General features: G+C 45.0%; 3 protein-coding genes across 12 annotated transcripts; 2 read left to right on the top strand and 1 right to left on the bottom strand.

The window, feature by feature from the left end:
- Positions 1–4,087: 4,087 nt before the first annotated feature.
- cmc1 (C-x(9)-C motif containing 1) lies at positions 4,088–6,077 on the bottom strand. Of its 3 annotated transcripts, none has more exons than XM_061288996.1 (4): positions 5,919–6,077; positions 5,573–5,665; positions 4,510–4,600; positions 4,088–4,352 (listed from the first exon to the last, which is right to left on the bottom strand). In XM_061288996.1, the coding sequence occupies exons 1-4, from the start codon at positions 5,935–5,937 to the stop codon at positions 4,232–4,234; spliced, it is 324 nt and encodes a 107-aa protein (XP_061144980.1). In that variant the 5' UTR covers positions 5,938–6,077; the 3' UTR covers positions 4,088–4,231. The 3 variants fall into 3 exon arrangements, with proteins under 3 accessions (XP_061144980.1, XP_061144978.1, XP_061144979.1); XM_061288994.1 differs by having other exon boundaries at positions 5,573–5,701; positions 5,919–6,076; XM_061288995.1 differs by having other exon boundaries at positions 5,573–5,698; positions 5,919–6,075.
- Positions 6,078–6,544: 467 nt separating this feature from the next.
- On the top strand, positions 6,545–12,129 carry azi2 (5-azacytidine induced 2). Of its 3 annotated transcripts, none has more exons than XM_061288992.1 (8): positions 6,545–6,704; positions 7,612–7,832; positions 8,259–8,369; positions 9,076–9,175; positions 9,662–9,795; positions 9,921–9,967; positions 10,791–10,915; positions 11,287–12,129. In XM_061288992.1, exons 2-8 carry the CDS (start codon positions 7,614–7,616, stop codon positions 11,712–11,714), a joined length of 1,164 nt encoding a protein of 387 aa, XP_061144976.1. In that variant the 5' UTR covers positions 6,545–6,704; positions 7,612–7,613; the 3' UTR covers positions 11,715–12,129. The 3 variants fall into 3 exon arrangements, with proteins under 3 accessions (XP_061144976.1, XP_061144977.1, XP_061144975.1); XM_061288993.1 differs by having other exon boundaries at positions 6,546–6,704; positions 7,592–7,832; positions 11,290–12,129; XM_061288991.1 differs by having other exon boundaries at positions 6,546–6,704; positions 7,592–7,832.
- ddc (dopa decarboxylase) lies at positions 10,789–23,330 on the top strand. 6 transcript variants are annotated; one of them, XM_061288986.1, is made up of 14 exons: positions 10,789–10,915; positions 15,077–15,284; positions 15,735–15,848; positions 15,922–16,041; positions 17,948–18,082; positions 18,234–18,380; positions 18,713–18,779; positions 19,062–19,156; positions 19,846–19,913; positions 20,432–20,508; positions 20,726–20,745; positions 20,858–20,956; positions 22,167–22,268; positions 22,608–23,330. In XM_061288986.1, exons 2-14 carry the CDS (start codon positions 15,084–15,086, stop codon positions 22,806–22,808), a joined length of 1,446 nt encoding a protein of 481 aa, XP_061144970.1. In that variant the 5' UTR covers positions 10,789–10,915; positions 15,077–15,083; the 3' UTR covers positions 22,809–23,330. The 6 variants fall into 6 exon arrangements, 5 of the variants coding, with proteins under 5 accessions (XP_061144970.1, XP_061144972.1, XP_061144969.1 ...); XM_061288985.1 differs by lacking the exon at positions 10,789–10,915 and adding an exon at positions 12,271–13,678; XM_061288988.1 differs by lacking the exon at positions 15,077–15,284 and having other exon boundaries at positions 10,831–10,915.
- Positions 23,331–23,341: the final 11 nt, after the last annotated feature.

Genomic DNA, 23,341 nt, shown 5'->3' with positions numbered 1-23,341 from the left:
ACATCGATGGATCGATCGATCGGTCTGTCTTGTCAAATATTTTTGAACAAACAAACATCAAGTTTTGCAAAGAGAAAACTAAAAATGTAAGTTATATTCCACGTGTTTTGAAATGAGGAAATTGATGACCAATGTGTGAAATAATATCAATCGATACAAAAGTAAAATAAGGAAACTTACCTAGAGATGTTTCCCACCTGTCCTGTTAGCACATCAGCAAATGAGAATAATTACTATTAAATAAAATGGTTAAATAGAGTTCACGGTCTTTGACATTAAATTGTGTTGGACGGGATCAGCGGCTCTGTCATTGTGGTCCCGGCTCCCATGGAAGCAGCCCATTATCAGGGCTTCTGTGGGGAGGGGCGAGGAGAGGAGAGGAGAGGAGAGGAGAGGAGAGGAGAGGAGAGGAGAGGAGAGGAGAGGAGAGGAGAGGAGAGGAGAGGAGAGGAGAGGAGAGGAGAGGAGAGGAGAGGAGAGGAGAGGAGAGGAGAGGAGAGGAGAGGAGAGGATCATCAGCATCACATTGAGGCTCGCTCGGTCGCTACTACTACTTCTCATCCATTCTTACCAGAGACATTAATGAGACTTTCACTATGTTAAGATGTCATTTAATAGGGGATTTTGCTCTTTTACAATAGCTTTTCAATTCAATGTATTCAATTGATGTCATGTATCAATTAAGAAAACCAACATTTTCTTTTAGTGATACACGTACCGTCAACAAGAGTAACTGAATGCAAAAACGGGGTCATTTTTTTATTTTCGAAAATGTCATAACCAACGCTTGGAAAAGTACAACTAAATCCTAATACAATTTGCCTGGCAAAATGATGCTTTACTCTTCATAGTAGAAGGTTGATGGTACGGCTAAATAAAACACATCTGGGACATAGTGTAAATAAGTAAGAAGACCGAAAGAAAATCACTTGTGTTGACATGATAGTATTGTGTGGGTCATGTTTGGGCAGCTTTAAAGTTAAAGCTACGCCGAATTTGAAAGTCAAATAAAAATGGCCGCCCTCCCAACCAGGGCTGCTTTTTTTAGAGAATGTGTTTAGAGGGCACCACAAAATAAAAAAAATCCCACAATGAACTAATATAATATTAATCATTTTTGCCAAGCCTGATGTGGGTGCAAAATTTGAAGCGTTGTTTCCTTCCCTGGGCAAAAACTCTCACTGGTATGTGATCTGTTTTGTGTCTTTTCTCATCGGCAGGCAGGTCCATCAGCATACTGTACCCCCACCCCCACCCCCTTCCCCCCATATAGGAAAATTTGCTGACTGTGGTATCACATTGTGATTAACATTTGAACAATGAAGCCCTGACATTCCACAGACAGCAAAGAGAAGCAAACTCCAGTGACATGGCCTAAGCTTCATTAGATTCATTGATAGATTTATTGTTTTCCACAGTTGTAATCACTTCCCCTGAGGTAATTTGTGAGATGTTTACGGTTCAGATGTATTGTATTAGCCTTGAAGTTAATTAATCTGCTTTGCGTAGAAGTTCTGGAATTGCCGTCTGAATTGATAAGTGCTTGAAAGTCTCATTGAACTCAAATCGGTTCTTGTTGCGACAAAAGATCAAACCTCAATAGGTCAATTCCATTTTTTCTTTTTTACCTAATCAAACGCTCAATTTTCGTTTCTCGTCACTAGAATGCCAATACATCCAATTTGTTTTCAAATATGTAACAGCTGTTTTTGACAGCGTGCAAGTCTACTATGAGGGTTGTAGTTTACAGCTGCATTCGGAGAACTTTTTTTTTGGTTACCTTGCTGCACGCCTAAAACTGTCCAAATATAATGAATATGCATACTGCAACTGAAGTTCTGTGCCGTACAATTCCCAGGCAGGTCCGGTCCTGGTATTTTTCTGTGAGCGAGTTGAGGATGGTTGTTTCTATGTTGAGTTTCAGCAGGTGCAGGTGTGCCTTGACATAGGAGTTACAGCATATTCCTCCCTCGAGACACTGGCATATTCCATCCTCCCTCTTACGCTGCCCACAATGCGGCAGACGAGTCCAATTGTCGACTTCCATTATTTTAGTCCTACTGCGGTCATGCGGGTCATATTGTCAGAGGACAGACGTGGCGCGCGCGGAATGGCAAGGCTGGAGAATGACACAGGCGGCTCGTAATGCTAGTCTTCAAAAGGCCTCGTTTGCCGCTGTTGATGGAAAGAATTGCTTTAGCGAGGTCATAAGTCACTTCCTTCTTTCCACCCGTGTTAAATGACTATGACTGTGGGCTGCGTTAGCTTGGAGGTAGCCATTAAACAAATTTGTCACGTTGCCATGTAACAACGGCATCCGAGGAAAGGCCAAACCAAATCCGCATTGTAGGTGCGGACTTTCTTTTCGGAACCAACTTGCTTTGGCGGTGGCCTTCCGCCGTGGCTTACCGCGGGAGTCGGAGTGTCACGCGCGGCGTACTGCCATATGCGGCAAGCAGCTCCAAGCCGCCATCAAGCTAAAGCGTAGAGAATGGGAACCGGCTTTCGGCTTTATCAAACAGTCAACAAATTCAAGTCCTCAATGATTTAATAGTCAGATTTGTTCAATTAGGCCCTGAAATGATTGAGCGTTAAGTCAGAGACGTCAGTCGTCATCCAAAAATAGTATTCAAGTGAAGCACGCATATAAAGAAGACACAAATGGTTCTCTTGAACAGTGCTTTAGTACATTTTAAACCCACAAATGTCATTGTACACAGGTATGGCCACACACAAATGCCTTATTACTGCCATGATGTTGTAAAAAAAAAAAAAAAAAAATCTCTTTTTGTCCAGTAAATGGAAATGACGATCTTGTGCTTTTCCTTCACTAGTCGTTTTTTTCGTCATGATGGAAAGTCTTTATGTCCATTTCTTCGGCCTTTTATTCATTTGTAGTAATTATAGAGGGGAAGGTAAAAAATGTCTTCCTCCCTTTCTTTTCTTTCCTCCCTCATACGGAGCTTTTTCTCGCTCGTGCGCCTTTAGAAGAGCTTTCAGCTCGCTGCATTCTTATTAGAGCCATATCTGAAAGGCTCCCACAGCATGTGGTGTCCGCTATACGGATGCTTTTTTGTCGGCATTAACGAGCCAAGGATAGCTTTTCAACAGGTACAAACTTTTCCTTTTGGATAATTAACTGCACACAGACAATCATGCGAGCAGACTCAGAGAGAGGATGAGATTTGGGAAAAAAAGCTGGGGGAAGGGAAACTTGAAAAGACAAGATGTTCTCTTCGGCTTCTATACGCAACTCCTTCCTATTCAAAATTCCCTCTTCATCCTCTTCATCAGGACAGAGCATCAAACGAGGGGCGAAAGCTGCGTCATTGTCAAAGGCATGGTCAAAGGTCTGCTGGCTTAATGAATGGGAGAAGTAAGAAGAGTGCAACGCTGTGCTTTTTCACTACCGCCACAAAAGTCCTCGGATGCCTGCCTGGCTGGCTGGCTGCCTGGCTGGCTGGCTGGCTGGCTGGCTGGCTGGCTGGCTGGCTGGCTGGTGAAGAAGACCTCCTTCACTAATGCTGCCTCATCTTGCTGAAGGGGGCAGAGGGGAAAAGTAATTTTCTTTCCTCGGCGAGCAATTCTTTTGGTGGGCTGCTGCCACTTTTTCTGCTATACTTTTATAAAGCTTCTAATGATGTGGGCCAGAGCCCTCAAGCGACAACCAACGGGGTCTTTGTACCCTTCTCCTGTATTCTCCGCTTTCTAATATTTGCTTTTTCACATATGCCATGCGAGCGGCTCACGCAAGTCCTGTCGCGAGAAATGGTTTGTCAATTGGACCGTATGTTCTCTGTCGCTATAAACTAGTGCTGCCCGGCTATTTGAAATGAAATCATCAAATGAATCACATTTTAATGACGGGTATGGAATGATTGGGCTCCTCTTTGATTGACAGTGAACTATGCTTGGTCGGCTCTGCTCCATTTGCAAGCTTGTCATTCCGTTGTTCTGAACTGTCGCTCCTCATCGCGGCATTCTTCCCGGTTCCTCTTGTCGTCGTCTTCTCCCTTCGACCGCGAACATGCGCTGCCGCCCTACTAGGCATTTCAACTTTCGCTTTGAACAATAACAAGAATAAATCTGAACATTTTGAGAAATTTAATTACAAGACAATCAAATCTCGGTAGATACTTTTTTTTTTCTATTTAAGTTGGAAACATGGTAGTGGTGGTGGTGGTGGTGGTAGGGTGGGGGTGGGGCTTAGGGCGCAAACGTGTCGTCACGGTTACATGCTTGTTGGGAGCTTTTGCCGTCTGTTCTTTGCAGGGATCCCCGTCCGCTCAAACTCCATTTTCTCCTGGATGTATTCCTGCTTACACGTCTGGAAAAAGTCAGGGTCTTTGTAGCTGGTGAGACACAAAAATTGCAACACCTCATATTCATGACTGTCATAGTTCTTATGAACAAGTGAAAGAAAGTCCTTTGCATTGACAGTGTAGGACAAGCACATGTGCAAAATGACACCATAAAACAAAAGCACGGTTTGAACTGCTAAGTACTCACTGGCGTGTCAGACAGTCTTTCAAGGCAGCGTTCTCTTCTCGACACTTGAACACCATGAAGAAGCCGGAATCTTTGCAACAGTGGTTGAAAGCTGGACAGAAGAAAATATGTCTGAGTGGGGCATTAGAGGGAAGCAGCCCTTTAACCCCATTGCTGTTTTGTTTTTGTTTTTTTAATTTAAAAAAATAAAATAAAATGATGTGTTAATTTTGTCCAGAAAATGTCACAGATATATGGGCCTTTTATTTATACTGAGGTAAGTGTGGAACTTTTCTAGATGCATTTGAAAAGTAACATCTGAAGACAGTTTTGTGCGATTTCATCTTAACATCTGGTAAGAAAGCATGTGGTCCTCACAATAGCGCTGACGGCATCCTCCCTTCTCAACACACACACACACACACACACACACACACACAGAGAGTGACTAACCGAAAATTAGTGTGACACACACACTCACTAAGCTTTTTGATCAACAAGACTCAAGCATAAAATTTGGTTTGAATTGAACAAAAATGACATAGAACACAATATCTGCAGACTGCAATTCAAAGCATACTTGCTTTCAATTGGAATAAAAAAATGACTTATTCGATTTGGTATTCATCATACCAAATGAAGGAAAATGCAACTTTTGACCAGGGTGAAAAAACAAAAATCGATATCCTCTCTAAACAAGCAACATTATAATTACATTCATCAGTGGAATCAGTCTGGTTATTACAGTGGCACTTTCATCAGGACGCATATAGGAAACCAAAGCAATTTAGAAGAGCAGGAGAGTGCGACTAATCTCATCAATCTAATCAACCAGTGCCTCTCCCGCATCCCATGATACAAGGATTGCCTACGCTCAGTGACTTGACGCCAGTGAAACGTACAAGGTAGTCTGCTTCTGAAATAATTCTTGGCTCACCAACACACGCTGTGAGCGCGTGTACGTGTGTATGTCCGTCTGTGTGTGTGTGTATGTCCGTGTGTGTGCGCATACATACGCACACACTGATTGACACGTCCACACGTATACCTACGTATGCACGCGTGAGTGTAGTACAACACGCACCTTCAACTCTGTCAGCGCAGCGCTCCTTGGCTTTCTCCCTCATCATTTTGGGAATGAGCACATCTGTCTCCACATGTCTTAAGTGGATCTCCTCTGAAAGAGGCCCCCCAAAAAATACATTGGCTTCTGCTACAAAAGAGATTTAGTTGCAGTTCGTATTGTTTCAATATTAGATCATTGGCACTTTGCACGAACTGCATTCCACGGATCGATGAAGTACCATTTTAATACGGGTTGGTTATCCTGCTTTAAGTAATTGACTACACGGACGTAGTAAATAGCGGCATAAATGCTTGGTAAACATCGTGCGAATAATGTACGTATAAAATAGCAGAAAAACGACTACCTGTTTTTGTTGCTTCCATTAATGTAGAACGCTCATAAGATTACGAAACTCTACCAATGTGACCTGTCCTCACGACACTTGCTGTGTCCAAATTCACAGGCTGCGTCCGTCTTCCGAAGCGACCGGATTTTCGTTTACGTGACGTCATTTCCGGAGCGACCCGACGGCCCTTACGTGGCGCACGAAAGCAGCCTTCAAACTGGCTTTCGTTTCCATGGCGACGGTCTCGTTTCTTGATTATTTTTTTTAAAAAAAAACATTCATTTCGGATCTCAGAACTTGTAAACGCAACTTCCAGTAAGTGTCAAACATAGAACTGAAGAAATGTTCCGCGGTCGGGTTTGAAACGTAAGTAGAGGCACCACTGTACTTGAATCGATCTGGATTAGCAATGGATTTGGCACCACCTGGTGGCCTATCATAAAATGAAGTAATCCTGATGGAAAACACTTTGCTTTCTTTTCTTTAAATCTAATAATTTGGAGATAAAGCCTTCGTAGTGTAAGTCACCACCATCGTTATACAACCGTTTTTGAACAAAAATAATGTCATTATTAACCCAGGACTGAGAGCAGCGATCGATTTTCTTTAAAAAAAAAGTGCTTTTGTTTTGAAATATTTCTTGTGTGACGTCACTCCCGGAAGTTTTTGTTTTCTCGTCTGTCTGCGCTGTCAACATTCCAGTGTCCAGCGTCACCTTCCAGTTTTTCCTGGCAAAAACCGCGGCTGTTATCCCTTATAAATCGTGGACACTAGACCTCTAACTGAGGACAGCGTTTTAACACGGTTAGTAAGTCGTGTGCTTAAAACTAATGGTTGCTTTTGCTGAATGCTACTGATGCCAAAAGACGTTAGCATAACGCTAGCGCAGCTGGTACGATCTCAAACGCTTTACATTATCTATAGAGTCCTGGTTATTGGGTAATACTTTCAATCTTAAGCGGGCAACCTACTTCGCGAATGCAAAGTCCGTGGATTTATCTAATTTGTCCCAATAGCATGTTCCCGAGTTATCGCTTCTCTGTTTCCAATGCTTATGCTGCAATCGCGGAAGGTGGGGAAGTCGAATTTTTGACTGCGGTCAGGCCAGCCTCCCCTCGGGAAAATAATAACAAACCAAAAGCGGTGATGGTCCAATTTTCCGTAATTGGTCGCGTCTATGTAGCTTGTGATCAGGAAAATGTAAAAGAATAGCATTTTCTATTTCATCCATTCATTTTGGAGAAATAATGAAAAAACGAATGCCTTCAGAAACGCCCACTTTTAAGGAATATGGCGCAACCCAACGATCACAATTTTCCCACTGGAAATCATTGTACAGAGATTGTCAAAATAACAGGGATCAACCACCCTCAAAATGCATGTGGACATCTCTACTTATGCCCGTTTCAACCTGTGGTGGCAAAATGTGAGAGGATTAAACCGGCTAGAGATGATTACGCTTCCGTCCGTCCTCAGTCCGTCCTTTTATTGTTTGTTTTTTTAACTTTCTCGTCCGTCCTCAAAATGGTGGTCCCTCCCGTCCTTCGGGCGGAATGGCCGCCTCCGGTAAACGGTATGTTGTAATTGCGGTGTTTTCTGTGCATGAGACGCAGGCACAATTTCTTCCTCTGAATGTTTTTGTTTTGTTTTGTTTTTGTCTTTGAAAGAGTGTCTGTATTCTAATCCCACAGGTCTTCAATCTGCTTCACAGCCATGGAACATCAGGCTGTGGATGATGACATCTGCATCCTCAAACACGAGACGGCCGACACGGCCGCGGGAGAGAGCCCCGTATCGGTGTGCGCCGGCGATGAATCTGTAGCTTCTCATTTCGCCCTGGTCACAGCCTATGAGGACATCAAAAAGCGCCTGAGAGAGACTGAGCAAGATAACACTTTCCTTAGGAAACGAGTTAAGCAGCTGGAGGATAAGGTATGATATAAGACAAGGTTGAAGTTAGGCTTGCAAATAGGTGGACCGTTTCACCTCAAATCATTGGCAGTTAAGCTGACTTTTAAAATACAATAAGCATCCAAAATTGTTTTGTGGCAAAAAAACTTCCATTACGTTATCATACTTTAAAAGCGAAGCTGTTTAAAGTTGAACTTTATAAAGTTTGAATTAACTCTCAGAGCCAAGCCATTAAAAGAAAGAATAGTAACAAAACAAAAAGCTTTCCCCATCAAAGAGCACTGTAAACCTTCAGTCAAAGTGCCAAATCTCCCTTCAACGGTCTCATTCCTTACTGTAGATGGGATAGGATGTGGTGGGAGGTGGTTGATTCATTAATATGTGAACTCATCAGCTTTTTTTCCCATTTATTTATTTTATTATAACATCCTTGCATCATTGTTCTAGCTCTTCCGGCCAGAGGTTTCAGAGGGTCCCCAATATGTCAACAAGGCCTTCAGCGCATATCGAGGTATATATATTGAAAAGGAGGACCTGCAGATGGAGCTAAACAAGCTGGTGCGTTTTCCTGGTTCAAGAAATATTGCATTTCTTAATCGCAGTACAAAGATCTTGCAAACATGATTATTTTCATTCTTCATGGTGCTGGTACGGGGAACATTCCCTCCTCCGTACAATTGTGCAACATATCATCGCTCTCATTATTTTGTTGTAGAAGTACCTCCAAAGCACTTTGGGCCGTTCATTGAGCGAGTAACGGTAGGCTCATAAAACGGGACAAAACCTTGGCAGTATATTCAATTGAATTGTTTCAATTGATGAACCATTAGCTGCCTCTTCAAAAAGGAATCGCAGAAGATGTGGGAAGGTGGACTTTAATGTCAGCGCTGGAGTGGCTCTCGGTGCTCAAGTAGCAGTGAATGTAAGACCTGGAAGGGCCCGTAGTAGCATCTGTTATGACTAGGGTTGACAGTCTACTTGGTATTTCTGATGATCATTAACAGGGGTCACCCTAGAACGTGTCCATGTGTGTATTGGATGGGGGCCAAGGGCAGTGCTACATTTATTTTGTAGGCTGCGTATTGTGCGACAGCGTCCCCTACCACCGCAGACACGTCGTAGTTTCTTTTCTTTTTCTTTTCAATCCCGAATGAAGCTACAGCTCGAAAAGCAAAGCCGTAACACGTGGCCAACTTGAGAATCGGATGGTGGTGGATGCACCCTTGCTCTTCTCTTCAATTCTGTTCTGCCTGTGTCTCCTCAGAAAAAGGAGAAGAGTGAGAGCGAGAGGCTCCTGACAGAGCAGCTTCAAAGCAAAGAGCTGGAGCTGCTCCAGCTGAGGACCGAGATGGAGACCAGCCAAGGTTTGTTGGCCAAAGCCAGAAATGCCCTCATTTCCATAAGGTGTTAAGTCCATCTTCGAACAAGTCTTTGGGTCCAAAGTTTCGGACTCTCCCCCTAATAGTTCTTCGGACTAGATTTCCCACTTCCGATATGATACAGATATTAGGGCGAAGGTAGATTGTGGTCCCGTACCAAATCAGCAGGAATGATTCCTGCTGAAATGGACTTTTTAACATGAAAGAGGCGAGTGATACGATTCAAACAAAGATTTACTGTATCGTTATTGTGTTGGTTAATCTATCCTAGTTATACATTTTAAAAAGTGATATAGTGTAACTCTGACCTGCTTTATCAAATGTCAAATCATGGTCCTCCAAAACAGATCCCCTCTATTCCTAATGAGACAAGCAAACCCGAAGTGATTTGATTGAACTTGAGCGCTTCCATTTACTTATGTATCCACCTAATATTTATGTAGAACAATAAATGTGGATATTTCTGTACAGTCATGAAGAGCTTGAACAGTCCTCAGGACTCTTGGCAGATGGACTGTGTCAGTGCTCAGCGAAAAATCCTTCAGCTTCAGGAGGAGCTGGACCGCTTGTCCCTGAAACACAGCGAGCAACTGGAAATGAGAGGGGTAAGAGAGGAGGGAGGGAGGGAGGGAGGGAGGTAGGGAGGGAGGGAGGGATATCCTTTTCCTCAATGAGTCCAAAGCAGCTTCTGCTGAAATGTTGAAGGAATCTCTACTTTGATCCATTATAGGACGAATTGTGTGACCTGAACGGACCTAACTCGGAACACAATCCCAGGTACAATATTTCATCACGACCTTACCGTTGGCACTTGCTCCAATAAGCAAACATTTACCAATGTCTTTCAAAGAGATTAGTTTCATGTCATTTTTATTTTGTTTTTCCATTTGAATACAGTATATGGTATTTAACCACGTCCCAATGGACAGTTTCTGGAAAGAATATGCATCAAGCGAGTAAGCAGAGGCGGGCTTTCCGTTCCAGTTAACCAAATGGTCCCGTCACTGTTTTGCTGACCGCAAAGTTCAAAAAACATTGAGGCTAGACGGAAGTGGTTTTCCGTCCGTCCGTCCGTCCGTCCGTCCGTCCGTGTAAACCAGTGGCCCCCGACCTTTTTTGCACCACGGAGAAGTATTTCCGCGGACCGGCCTTTGTATAAATGAATAATACATTTATATAAATAAATAATACATTTATAATAAATATATAAATACGATGAAATAAAATGATACGACTGGTATAAAACCAAGTATAAACGACATGAAAATGAAACTCAGACTGAGACATTTTGTTCTAAATTCACCCAATAAACTACTACTAATACTTTCCCAGGCTTGATCTGTGCCAAGTTTCAAGAGTTTCCATGCATGTTTGGAGCGTCCCAAAAAAGCATCGTTTTCAACAGCGTTTCATAAAAAATCACAAAGCGATAGACGGGACAGTCAACCGAGTGCATTTTCTTGTTTGCCATGGAACCGTAAAAATCCAACTCAAAACCTGGAATCATCTTTTCACTCCCATAGCACTATGATGATGATGATTATTATTATGAGCGTTACTGCAAGAGTGTTGAAAACAAATGTTCCGTGCGTGTCTGTAGGGAGAGGAGCATGCAGCAGGCGTACGAGACTTTGCATTCTGAGATCGCCCGTCTCCGTTCAGAGCTCAGGCACCAAAGAGGCCTGATTCGGAGGCTCGGACCATTGATCAGTGACACAAGACGAGGTGAGGTCAAAGTCAAAGTCTGCTTTATTGTCAACATCTTCACATGCCGAGACACACAAAGAGATCGAAATGACGTTTTCCCTATCCCACGGTGACAAGACATATTACACCATAGACATACAAGTAAACGGCGTGTGTGTGCGCGCGCGGGTTTGCATTAAAATAATAATTTGATGATGGCTTACAACAAAATGCTGTAACAAGGACATTTATGCATTGAACACGTGTTTCATGAGGTCATCAAAGGCACGCAATAAAAGCCACACAGTCCACTGGCTAAACGTGCAGAGGAGTGAAGCAAGGTCGACGCCCTCGGCTCGGGCCTCATCAAATGACAACTCTCCCTTTCTCCGTTTCCCCCCACACCACAGCAGGTCCAATTCAGTGTCCGCAAGAGACGGAGAGCAATCGGCACGCAGTCGTTCAGGCTCCGCTACCTCATCCCCCCCCCGCGTTGCCCTCGTGTTCTGGCCGCCCCTGCCCACCCCCCGCGGGTGGCCAGACTAGCGCCTTGCTGCCGGACATTTTGCGAGAGGACTGCTGGTGTAACGGTCCGTGGCCAACGCAGCAGTGCTCCGGCGAGGCTTTGGCCAGGAACGAGGCCTCTTCTGTTGTTTTGCCGCCGCCGCCCCTGAACCAGGCCTCCATAGATGACAGCTGCAGGTCCTTCCCTAGTCCCCCCAAACCGAGTGACGCCCTTTTCTGGGAGCTACACTCGGCCGCATCCAATTCTTCTTCTTTGAATGGAAACTCTAGTCCTAGGAGCCCTCCCAATACAGAGTATATCAAGCGCTTTTGACTTTGCGAGCACGTAGTCTGCCTTAAATGAACAATACCGCTCCCCCGTGGGATGTGTGCCAATCAGAACGAGGCCAGAAGAGCAGCCATGGGAAAACACTTGCCAGTGCCAAGGGAGCAAACGCTCACGGACGTCAGGGTTCATCGGGGTCGCTTCCAGGCGGCACGTCCCCTCCCTCCAGACGTTTGTACGGTGAACGTACAGGTGAATGCAACATTTATGCCCTTGAGCAAACTCTGATGAGAACACCTTATTTGGTAGCTTTGCAAATACTGGCAGCGGGGCACGCGACATCTCTTCCACACAGCTCTGAAGACGAGGGATGGCTGTCGTTAAGATTTGCAGCGTTGTTTTCAAACCGTTGAAATCGCCATGCAACATTCATGCCCAATAAATAGAAACAATGTTTTACAGAGTTTGTGGGGGGAACAAGTCACTACTTAAGCCGACGTCGCTGTTTGCAGCCCCTTCCCGTTGCAAGGTAAACGCGTAGCACCTGGACGCTTAACGTTGTTCCCCCACGCGAGACTTCAAGAATAAGGTGGATGCCAATACAATGGCAACATAGGCGAGTTGTGGCAGAAGTCAGGAACACATATCAAGGACAAGGACAACATATCAGGCCACCCTTAACTGTAGGCCTGCTCTTTGGTTTCTCTCCATTTGGCATTATTCCCATAATGCCACTGGGGGGAACAGCGCTGGGATTTTTTTCCCCCTCGGATGTCAAAGGTAGTCCTGTTCGTTACATACGCAGAAGTAAAGATATCCTATCAACTTTTTACCCGAGCGTAAAAGTAATGGCTGTAAAACTGTTCAAAGTAGGGGGAAATGCATTGACGTTTTCAAAGAGATGCCCCGTTGTTTGAAAATGTCCAAATAATGACAAGGACACATTGACAGCATTAGTAGAAACTAGTTCATGCTGTTTACAAGCCCAAAAAAGAGTCGATTTGGGGCTGAGTAGTCCTTAAAGTTTGGAGATCGATTTGGCGATCTATAAGATTCTCCTTCCTTCCTTCCTTCCTTCCTTCCTTCCTTCCTTCCTTCCTTCCTTCCTTCCTTCCTTCCTTCCTTCCTTCCTTCCTTCCTTCCTTCCTTCCTTCCTTCCTTCCTTCCTTCCTTCCTTCCTTCCTTCCTTCCTTCCTTCCTTCCTTCCTTCCTTCCTTCCTTCCTTCCTTCCTTCCTTCCTTCCTTCCTTCCTTCCTTCCTTCCTTCCTTCCTTCCTTCCTTCCTTCCTTCCTTCCTTCCTTCCTTCCAATAATGACAGCTCGCCCAGTCAGTTTGGTTCAATCTTGCTTTATGGATGATATGTTTTTGCAGTGTCGCCTGAACTCAATTTTGCTGCTGGTCATTCATAACAATGTAACAATTATCAGCGAAGACCAGTGAAACCAGAATAAACCGCGCAAGCCCGAGACGTGACATGACCTCAGATGACGGAATCTACTTGGGCTCCTGAGAAGTTTCTTTCAAAGCTTAAGCCTACCCCTCCCTCACACAGTTCAAAGGTACTGAAAGATTGCCCTTCACCTTTATAATGAGTCAATAAAAGCCAAGTCAAACCTTGAATAATGATTTCCATAGACCACATTAAGAATGACATCATATGACCATCACGTTGTCTTACTAATATGTTTGCTAAGTAAGCATGGTTGAACGTTAACGTGCGTTTGGTAAAGGTCAACTATGACGACTGCTCCAGGATCTGCTTGTGATCCGTTTTTTGGAGGGTTCTTCCCCCCTACCATTAGATCCCACCTGCTATTGGCTAGCTCACTGCGGGTGGGAGTGGATAGTGGCGAGATAAAAGAAGAGAATCTACCTTGCCCTCTCCACTACACAGCCACCCACCTACTCATAACCATCCTCACTAAAAATTAGACGTTTGTCATTTTTAGAAGAACAAAAGGCGAGGAAGAGAACCACGGTCTAGCACTTTTGGAGCTTTTGGTGCTGGAAATGTGAGTACACGCGCACACACGTACGTCACAAACCCACTTACATAGGCGCACGCAATGCAAAAACATAAGAACGCGCGGGCGCACGCATTTGTAATCCTATTTCAGATTAGTGTAAGGATAATAATGGGCTCTCAAATGGAGAAAGGGTGAAGTACACTTGTTGCACCACAACGCAAAAGTCGAAAGCAAGGTTTGCTCATTTGCTATTGCATGCTTTTGTGACATTTCTTTTTAATGATGTTTGCGATCCGGAATGTAAAGTTGTCAATGGTATGATCACCCCAAAAAAAAAAGCCCGTATTTGTTTGCTTTCCTTGTGATCGTGAAATAGACACAACAGGTTGGTTCTGGACACATGATCATTATTGTAAGTAGAGTTGAGCAAAAATCCTTTTTTTCATCCATATTTTGAAACCATTTATCAGTCCGATACTGGATCATTATTGTAAGTAGAGTTGAGCAAAAATCCTTTTTTTCATCCATATTTTGAAACCATTTATCAGTCCGATACTGGATCATTATTGTAAGTAGAGTTGAGCAAAAATCCTTTTTTTCATCCATATTTTCAAACCATTTATCAGTCCGATACTGGATCATTATTGTAAGTAGAGTTGAGCAAAAATCCTTTTTTTCATCCATATTTTGAAACCATTTATCAGTCCGATACTGGATCATTATTGTAAGTAGAGTTGAGCAAAAATCCTTTTTTTCATCCATATTTTCAAACCATTTATCAGTCCGATACTGGAGCTATGTTTTTTATTCTTCGAGTATTACTTTGCGATTTAGTTTAACCTTATGCAGCAAGTGAGACGATTGGAAGAAAATCTTCTCAATACGAGTTCCATTTGTACACAGACGGCTGCAAAGACAACCACAATATGATATCCATTTTTGAAAGTGAGCATTATTTGCATGGCCTTCATCAATACACAGCTTGCTAAGAATGTGACCAATTTGTGCTTCTCAACAAATGTACTGATTTCAAATGAATTCAATGTAGTAAGTGAAAAACTGAGAAGATTAAGACCGATCCTCTTAAGATGGATGATACCTCACTGAGTGGCCAATGCTTGCAAACAGCAAATATTGGCTTTACGTCAGCATTTGTTGCAAAGATGTTTGCTGAAATAGTCTCGCTCAGGGACTCGTTCAGTGAAGAACCATGACTGCCTCGAGCACTGGGCTTCTTTATCCCCCCCCCCCCCCCCCCCACACACACACACACTTGGGCATGGAGAAAACCTGGCACTCTTGAACAAAAAGGAACTGCCGTTCTTCACAAATGCTGAAAGATCTGCAGCTGACCTGCATGGAACTTCACCATACTCCCAGAGAAGGAGCCATAAATGCCCATCCAAAATGCTTTGGGACTTGAACGTTGCGTTTGTCAAACAGACATACCATGAACGCAGGAGAGTTCCGGCGTCGAGGAAGGGAGATGGTCGACTTTGTAGCCGACTATTTGGAGAACGTGGAGCAGCGGCCGGTCTATCCGGACGTAGAGCCGGGATATCTTCGCTCCTTAATCCCGACCGAGGCGCCGCTAGAACCAGAGACCTATGAGGAGATCATGAAGGATGTGGAGCGGGTCATAATGCCTGGGGTAAACCTTTTTCCACTTCTTCTCCTCATTTCCTTCTCACACTTGTACGGACTGTGAAATTGCAAAAATACAAAAGTGTACGAATAAATAATACTGTCGTTATGTGCCTAACCCTAACCCAAATTACAAAATAATACTGCGCCGTGATTGGCTGACAGCCAGTTCAGCTGGGATAGGCTCCAGGCTGTTGCACTTTTCAGGATGTAGAAACACAGCCATGTTTGATGAAACGCCACGACCGTTGTACACACTGACAGGAAAAGGAAAGCACAGTCGAAATGTCTAAAAATGCACAAAAGCCCAGAACACGCCGTCCGGGGGGAGTGTCCTTTCAGATGTTTATCGGGCCATTTGAAGAGCAAAATCCAATTCCATTGCGCCAGTACCACAGTACCGGCTGTACCTTCTGTGTCATTGAATCTGTGATCTTCCCTCTTCTTTTCCTTCCAGATTACCCACTGGCACAGTCCATACTTCTATGCGTACTTCCCTGCAGCTTCCTCCTACCCGGCCATGTTGGCAGATATGCTGTGCGGAGCCATTGGCTGCATTGGATTCTCTTGGGTAACAATAAGCAGAACTCTCAGGCTCATCTTTCTCCATGTTGAACCTTTCAAATTGTTGTGTGCGCGTCCAGGCTTCCAGCCCAGCTTGCACCGAGCTGGAGACAGTGATGTTAGACTGGCTGGGGAAGATGCTGCAGCTGCCAGAGTCTTTCATAGCCGGAACTTGTGGTCACGGAGGAGGTGTCATCCAGGTAAATGAATTCTCCCACAATTGCTGCATGCGAGAACTAAACGTTTGAAGCAGATGGCCGTTGTCCATGCTCCCAAAAGGTAGTTTGTTCCCACCGGGAAGGCGGGTGATCCCTACGTGGCTTTTTCAAAGGTCATTCCGTCACAAACATCCACTAAGAAAGCGGGTCCAGCAATCGAGTTTTTTTCTTTAAAAAGTTGTCTGTTTTGCCGCACCGAGCAGTTGCGTAAGGCTTTGAAGGGACACGATTTTCAAATGGGAGAAGGTCCTCACCTCACATGATATTTATTTGAACTTCTAGGTTTTGACTGGCTTTTTGGAACAGCCTCCGTGATCTCATCCCTAAAGGACCGAATCTTATATTAAATAGTCGGCCGAGCGGGGGGAAGCTGTCGGAGGTCGTCTGCTGTTGCGCTCGCTTTGCCGCACTGTCAAATAAGTATTATGTGTTGTTTCGATCAAAACGGATCACGTGAGAGGAATGACGATTTAAACGAGCGCGTCTTTGTATTGCTGTCACACCCTGCCTGACGGAAGACCTCGTGTTTAGTTACTCGTCATTTGCGCTCCAGCTTCCTGCGTGATCCTTCAGGTCTATTGTCTATTGATTTATCCTTTGTTGATGGAACTGGTACATAGCGGCTAAAAATGGGCAGGATATTACTTTTTAATGTGTGGATGGATCATAGGCAAGCTGAGACGTCAGTGACATTGTTCTGCGTTTCATTGGTATGGTCTAACTAATGCTTCAGTGAGTGACTCAACACAAAAGCAGCACTGAAGGATGCCGTGTGTGCGTGTGTGCGCGTGTGTGTGTGTGTGTGTGCGTGCATGCGTGCGTGTGCATTTGTGTGTGAGTGCGTCTGTGTTTGTGTGAGAGACAGAGCGAGAGAGACGGCGAGAAAGAGAGAGGTTTCATGATGAAGCACGAGATTGCACGCTGATGGATCGTTGCACGCCCCTTTTATTCTGCCCACCTGTGTGTGAGGAAGTGCGTGCGTGGGCGTGGGCGTGCGCGTGCGCTGACTGATTTGATTCGATTCATCCTGTTATTGTTGTGTCGCTCTTGCTGCTCTTTTTTTCAGCAGGGCATCTCAGCTCACTATGGCAACAAATGGCCTCTTCTCACAAACAGCAGAGTTAATGAGTGTCGTGACAACCAACACATTGACATCCAATTCTTTTGAAACCTTCATTAACAGCGCGGTGACGGTGATAGCCTGAAAAAGCTCTCTTGATGTCTTCAAGAAACGTTCGTGCATGAGCAGCATGCTTTGCACTTATGCCTGACCGTTGAGTATTTGCTAGTTTGAATTTGGACCCATCTGATTGCATGTGTGTGTGTGTGTGTGTGTGTGTGTGTGTGTGTGTGTGTGTGTGTGTGTGTGTGTGTGTGCGTTGTTTTTTCCCAGGTCCATCTGACGAATCCAAAACATGTTTTTTTACACGAGCGGTCTAATTTGACTGTGGATGTTAGTATGAATGGTTGCCTAGGGTTTGACGGTCCAAAAAACAAAAAGAATCCCCTTTTTGATGATTGAAGTTAGCGCACAGTTGCATCTTTTGTACTGTTTGATTCTAAAACGTTTGTGTAGTATAAGTCTGGACTCTCCGGGACTGCCTTGCGACGGAAAGCGACAGAGTGGGAAAGAATTGCGAGTGTTTATGAAGGCAGTAAATGTCGTTCTTCGGCAAACCGGGTTTCCCCATACGTTGGGCAGATCACCTGCAATCGTATTGGTGCGTGGGAATTTTCCCAAATGTTCTTGGGACAAGAAAAATCACTCGAACCGTTGCTGTACTTCAACGTTGTTGTTTTTTTCTTCGCATTTTAGTCAAGTTTATTTTTAGAACGGCTATTGCATGATCAGGACGCAAATTTCAAAACTTCTACTTGTCTCTGACAGGGCACGGCCAGCGAAGCGACCCTCATGTCGTTGCTCGCCGCACGTTGTAAAGCTGTCCGTCGAGTCCACTCCATGGACCCTGAAAAGTCTGAACATGAAATCCTCATCAAATTGGTGGCATATACATCCGAGCAAGTAAGCGAGCGAGCGATATGATGTCATTGGAGCCAATACATTGAATAATTTGTTTGTTTCATTCAGTCATTCGTTTCTCAGCTTTTAACTCTCCAAGATGAATTTATTGTTAATCCTTTCATTCATTGTTTTGCACATTTCTCCTGCGCAGTCTCATTCGTCTGTGGAGCGAGCAGGTCTGATCGGAGGCGTGACCATGAAGCAAATCCCCACAGACAGCACCACGTACGCCGTCACGGGTGAATTGCTCAAGACAATAGTGGAAAAGGATAAAGAAGCAGGACTCATCCCTTTCTATGTAAGACGCACACTTGTACGAGGAGGACACTGGAGTAGCCTTCTGAAGCCAACTAGTAACGCCAAAATGCCCACCGGTAGTTTTGCCTGTCATGTTGCTGGCTGATGGTCGCACGATTGAACAAAATCTGTCACGTTTTATTGACTAGTGTGTCACATGATATTGATAACGACTACTACTACTACTGAGATCATACGCTATGACCTCGAGTGGAAAATCCAACCTATCCAAAAACTGCTGCAAAGGCTTTCCAGAACCATGCACATGCTGAGTTGTATGGTAAGCTAGTCCAACACGCACCCAATGCTCAAATGTCATTTTGTGCCTTTCAGTTCTGCGCAACGCTTGGCACCACTGCATCATGTGCGTTTGATCCTATTTCTCAGCTGGGGCCTATATGTGAGTTACCTCGGGAGTCATTACAATTTCGTCTTGTTTTGCTCACTGCAACGCATTGGGTACCTTCTCCAAAGTGAAATACGTCCAGTACAAGAGTTGGCATTTTTTGACAAATGACTGTACCGAACTGGTAAAGTTGGATTTGGAAACATTGGCGCTGTTTTTCGCTCCATCATATTTGATTGCCCAAGTCTAGCCAATGCACTTGTGTCATTGTCGCGGTGCGAGTAAACGCATTGAACGCACGCGATCGATGACATTGTCGTTTGTTGGCTGCTGCAGGTAATGAGCACAACATGTGGATGCACGTTGATGCCGCGTATGCTGGGAGTGCGTTTATCTGTCCGGAATTCCGGCCCTTGTTGAACGGCATCGAGGTAGGTGCGGAAAATGTGCCAAATACGCATGCGATAGTCGGGCAGCGACTTGCGCGGGCCGCCGCCATCCCGTCGGTGAAAGCAAACGCTTGATTGGTAATGTGAAATAGGAGGAGCCTCAGAGAGCGTACTCCTCGGCAGTGTCGTCTACGGTCAAGGCTGCTGCCGCCCAGCTGCGTAGAAACACAGCGATAAGGTCGGATTCATTTCCTGGGGCGGCGTTCGACCTTTATATATCACGGTTTGTTCGACACGCGTGTTTCAACAACGGAGGGGCTTGTTTTTGAAAAGGAGCATAGACAACGACCGTATACGAGCTGTTCTATTTTCTAGGTGTACGTACAGTGTCAGTGGGGAGAGCAAAACGCCTTTGTGGATTGATTGCCACTGGAGGTTGTTTTCTTCTTACGCTGGCTCTTATCGCATTGCGTGTGGGAGGGGAAGGATATTGCAAAAGATAGGCAACAAAAAGATATGGCAATGTGTGTGCGCGTCACTTTGAATAAAGCCTCAGTGCAAAGGAGCAATGTAGCAAAGGAACTGCGAGCATGAGGCTGCGTTTACTTTGCGCGACCATACGTAAACGCGACCTACTATAGCAAGCTCTTTTAACATTTAGATGGTACGGATTCATTTTCGAAAGCAAACGGCGCTCTGACGCTTACTTCTTATTTGTATCTGTGTTACAGTTTGCAGACTCTTTCAACTTGAACCCACACAAATGGCTGTTGGTCAACTTTGACTGCTCTGCCATGTGGTGAGCTGCCTTCATCAGCATGAATCCTCATGAGCACCCATTACGTGAGCTTCCCGATTGGCTTGGGCATGATTGCAGAAGAAGGGCCGTGGCAGCTGGCAGCGTGTGCGCTGGAACGTGAGCTCCCTCGCTGAACGTGGAGCCACATTATACAATGAGTGCGAAGGATCATTTTCATTGTAGTGCAATGAGGACCAAGATTGTGAAAATGAAGGGAATAAGTACTGACAGCAGTTTTCTGGGGGCAATACTGTGCCTGCCTGCCTGCCTGCGTCGCTGCCTGCGTGGCTGCCTGCCTGCCTGCGTGGCTGCCTGCCTCGCCCGCCCGCCCGCCTGCCTGCCTGCGTGGCTGCCTGCCTGCCTGCGTGGCTGCCTGCCTGCCTGCCTGCGTGGCTGCCTGCCTGCCTGCGTGGCTGCCTGCCTGCCTGCGTGGCTGCCTGCCTGCCTGCCTGCCTACCTCGCCCGCCTGCCTGCCTGCATGTGGTTGCAGAACACTAGCATTTTTTTGCTTTCAACAGGGTGAAGAAGAGGCAAGACATGATCGGAGCCTTCAAAGTGGAGCCGCTCTACCTCAGACACGAGAACCAGGAGTCAGGTAGGTTAATATCACACACGCTACCTATTAAAACAGTCATGTCATCAAAAACGACCTTCTATGGATGGTTGTATTCAAGTTCAATTTCTATACAATCGGCCCTTCCTTAAACCAAAGTAGAATGATTAGTCATGATATTGGGATTTCATGTAGGGTGAGCTGGAGAAACACCTTCATTTACTGTATCCCAAGTGACTGATGTCTTTTTCACCAACAGGGCTAGTGACAGATTACAGGGTAAGAAGAAAGTGTTCTTTTGATGACCAAATGACACTGAAAAGAACAGACAAAGGTGCTTTTCATGTGGTGCTTCTCTCTCTCTCTCTCTCTCTCTCTCTCTCTCTTCCAGCATTGGCAGATTCCACTGGGCAGACGCTTCCGCTCCCTCAAAATGTGGTTTGTCTTTCGCATGTACGGCCTCCACGGACTACAGGCTCATATCCGTAAGGTAATGGGACTTTTGGAGTCCGTTACATTCTTTTTTGGAGATCAGGCAAAGAACCTGACAAATGTCGCCTGTCTGCAGCCAGGTCATTCTTTTTCCTGGATCAATAAAGCATATGTAAATCGATAATTAGCACTCTTCAAACACCCTCATTTGTATGGTTTTGCTTGCGTCAATGGCAATGGACAAGAGAATGGATGAGAATTGGATTCATCAGCATAATCAATAATAATTCTTTACCGCCACTTAGTTTGTGTATTGGCTTATGAAAGTCTGCAAACTGATGCTTGTGAGCGAGCATGTAAGCTCATTATGACCTTTGTGGAATCATGAAAAGCTGATTTACATTCCTCCTGGATTGTTTTCTTCGCTATTAAGAGTCCGATTACATATGAAAATGTAAAATTGAACACATTTGCAAGCATTGCAATGCACTTTCTGTCCTTCTTGCTGGAAGATACGCTTTCCTATTTATTATGGGAACTAGAATTGTCTTCATTCTCACATCCCGTTGTCACTCAGTGAGTGGCAGAGCCAGCAAATGTTCACCCACTGCTGCAGGGGTTGCTTGATGGTGAGGTTGACCAAATGCTCTTCTGAAGTTGAATGATTAAGTTTGGTAGCAGTTGACATGACATCTGCTCTTCGTCTTTCTTTTTCCAGTTGAATTTCCGTAGCCCCGCCTCATCTCTTCATTCAGCCCATCTCCTTCCCCTTGGTAGTGTTTCGTCCCAGCCCCCCCCCCCCCCCCCCCCCCATGCCTGTCTCGCCTCGCCTCTCCCTCTCCATTTGCTCTGTCAAGCAAATGGCTCTGTTTTGAGTTTACTCTCTATTTGAAATGAACAGCGACCCTGTAGCCGTAAGTCATTTCCTGTTATCCCAGATTCAATTGCACATGCTCAACTCGCAGATGACGCAAAAGAGCGCACACACGGACGCAAGCGCCAATTTGCTCGTTTCATCGCTACATGAGCGAGTGCCTTTTTCTAATGTTATTCGCAACGCTTGGTCATCAAGCGAGGGAGTCAGTCTGAAGCCTTTACCGGTGGGAACATTTATGCACAAAGCCACTATTAGTTTTAATAAAGAAAAAACTGCAATGGCTGCACCCACCTCACCGGACTTGTTTCTCTGCAGATTAGCCATTGCAAATGATGAACACGTACGTTGTTGTTCTAAAGCCAATGGTAGAACCTCTTGTTTGTGTGTTTAGCAAGTGTGCCTGGCCAAGGAGTTTGAGAGTCTGGTACGAGCAGATCAGAGATTTGAGATCTGTGCTGACGTCATCATGGGCCTGGTTTGCTTCAGGCTGAAGGTAACACCGCCTGACCGACCGGCCGCCCGCCCGCCCGCCTCTAAAATCGGTCGTTGGGTGACACCTTTCGATCCCATTGGGCTCGACCCATATGGACGTCAAAGCAATTCATTTGATATGGAGATCGTGAGTGGGGTGTGAATATTCAAGTCTCACAAGCACATGGTTGAATGTCGGTCCTTTGTACGATATCAAGGTTTGACAATGAAGAAGCACAAGTGATGAAGTCGTACATTGAATTGAACATGTGATGACGGGCAAAGTCAAGTGAATCCAAAGTGACATCAGGTTGCATTTTCACATGCCCGCATGGTTTGTTTTGTTTTTCACCCCTCAAAGGGCTCCAATGAGCGGAACCAGGATCTGCTGAAGAGGATCACAAAGAACAGAGCGATTCACTTGGTGCCTTGTTATCTGAGCGGACGCTTTGTCCTGCGTTTCGCCATCTGCTCGCGCACCACCGAGTCTCGTCACATTCGGGAAGCGTGGCGGCACATCACGCAGCTGACCTTTGAGCTCCTGCAGGATTCGGTTCAATGACGTGGGCAAGCGAAAGATGTCTGTTATTATTTTTGGACGATGATTAGGGTAACTAGATGTTGCAGATAGGAAATGTCAAATGAAAAACACACTATTGCTAATTTCAGGTGAAACAGCTGGTTTGCGCACACACACACAGACACACACGCGTACGCACACAAACCCCAAAACAAGTGTTTTAGCAATGTGTGTCCTGTGTAAAATGTGGGTGGTGTTGTGTAACCCTGATCGACTATCCAACTGAAAATGGCGTCTCTAATGAATGTATACATTGTAATGTATTTGTGATGAACTTGTCAGTGTATGTAGTTCATGGGCCATTTCAGACAATTCAGAGTGGTTATCTTACAGAGCCCAACATAGTGTTATTTTATTGATGTGTCCGATTTGTATCTTTTCCCCATCTCCTCAATGCCACCGAAGGAAATGGATGCTGTCATTCTTAGTGTCTCATCTGGCGTGCCCACGTATGTGCAACTATGGGCTTATCAGAATAATAAAGTATAGCGTTGTCAGCGAAAATCATCATTCGT

This window comes from Syngnathus typhle, linkage group LG10, assembly GCF_033458585.1.
Source record: "Syngnathus typhle isolate RoL2023-S1 ecotype Sweden linkage group LG10, RoL_Styp_1.0, whole genome shotgun sequence".
Lineage (NCBI taxonomy): Eukaryota > Metazoa > Chordata > Actinopteri > Syngnathiformes > Syngnathidae > Syngnathus > Syngnathus typhle.
The sequence above is the reverse complement of the archived record's forward strand: the minus strand, read 5'-3'. Positions and strand labels throughout refer to the sequence as shown.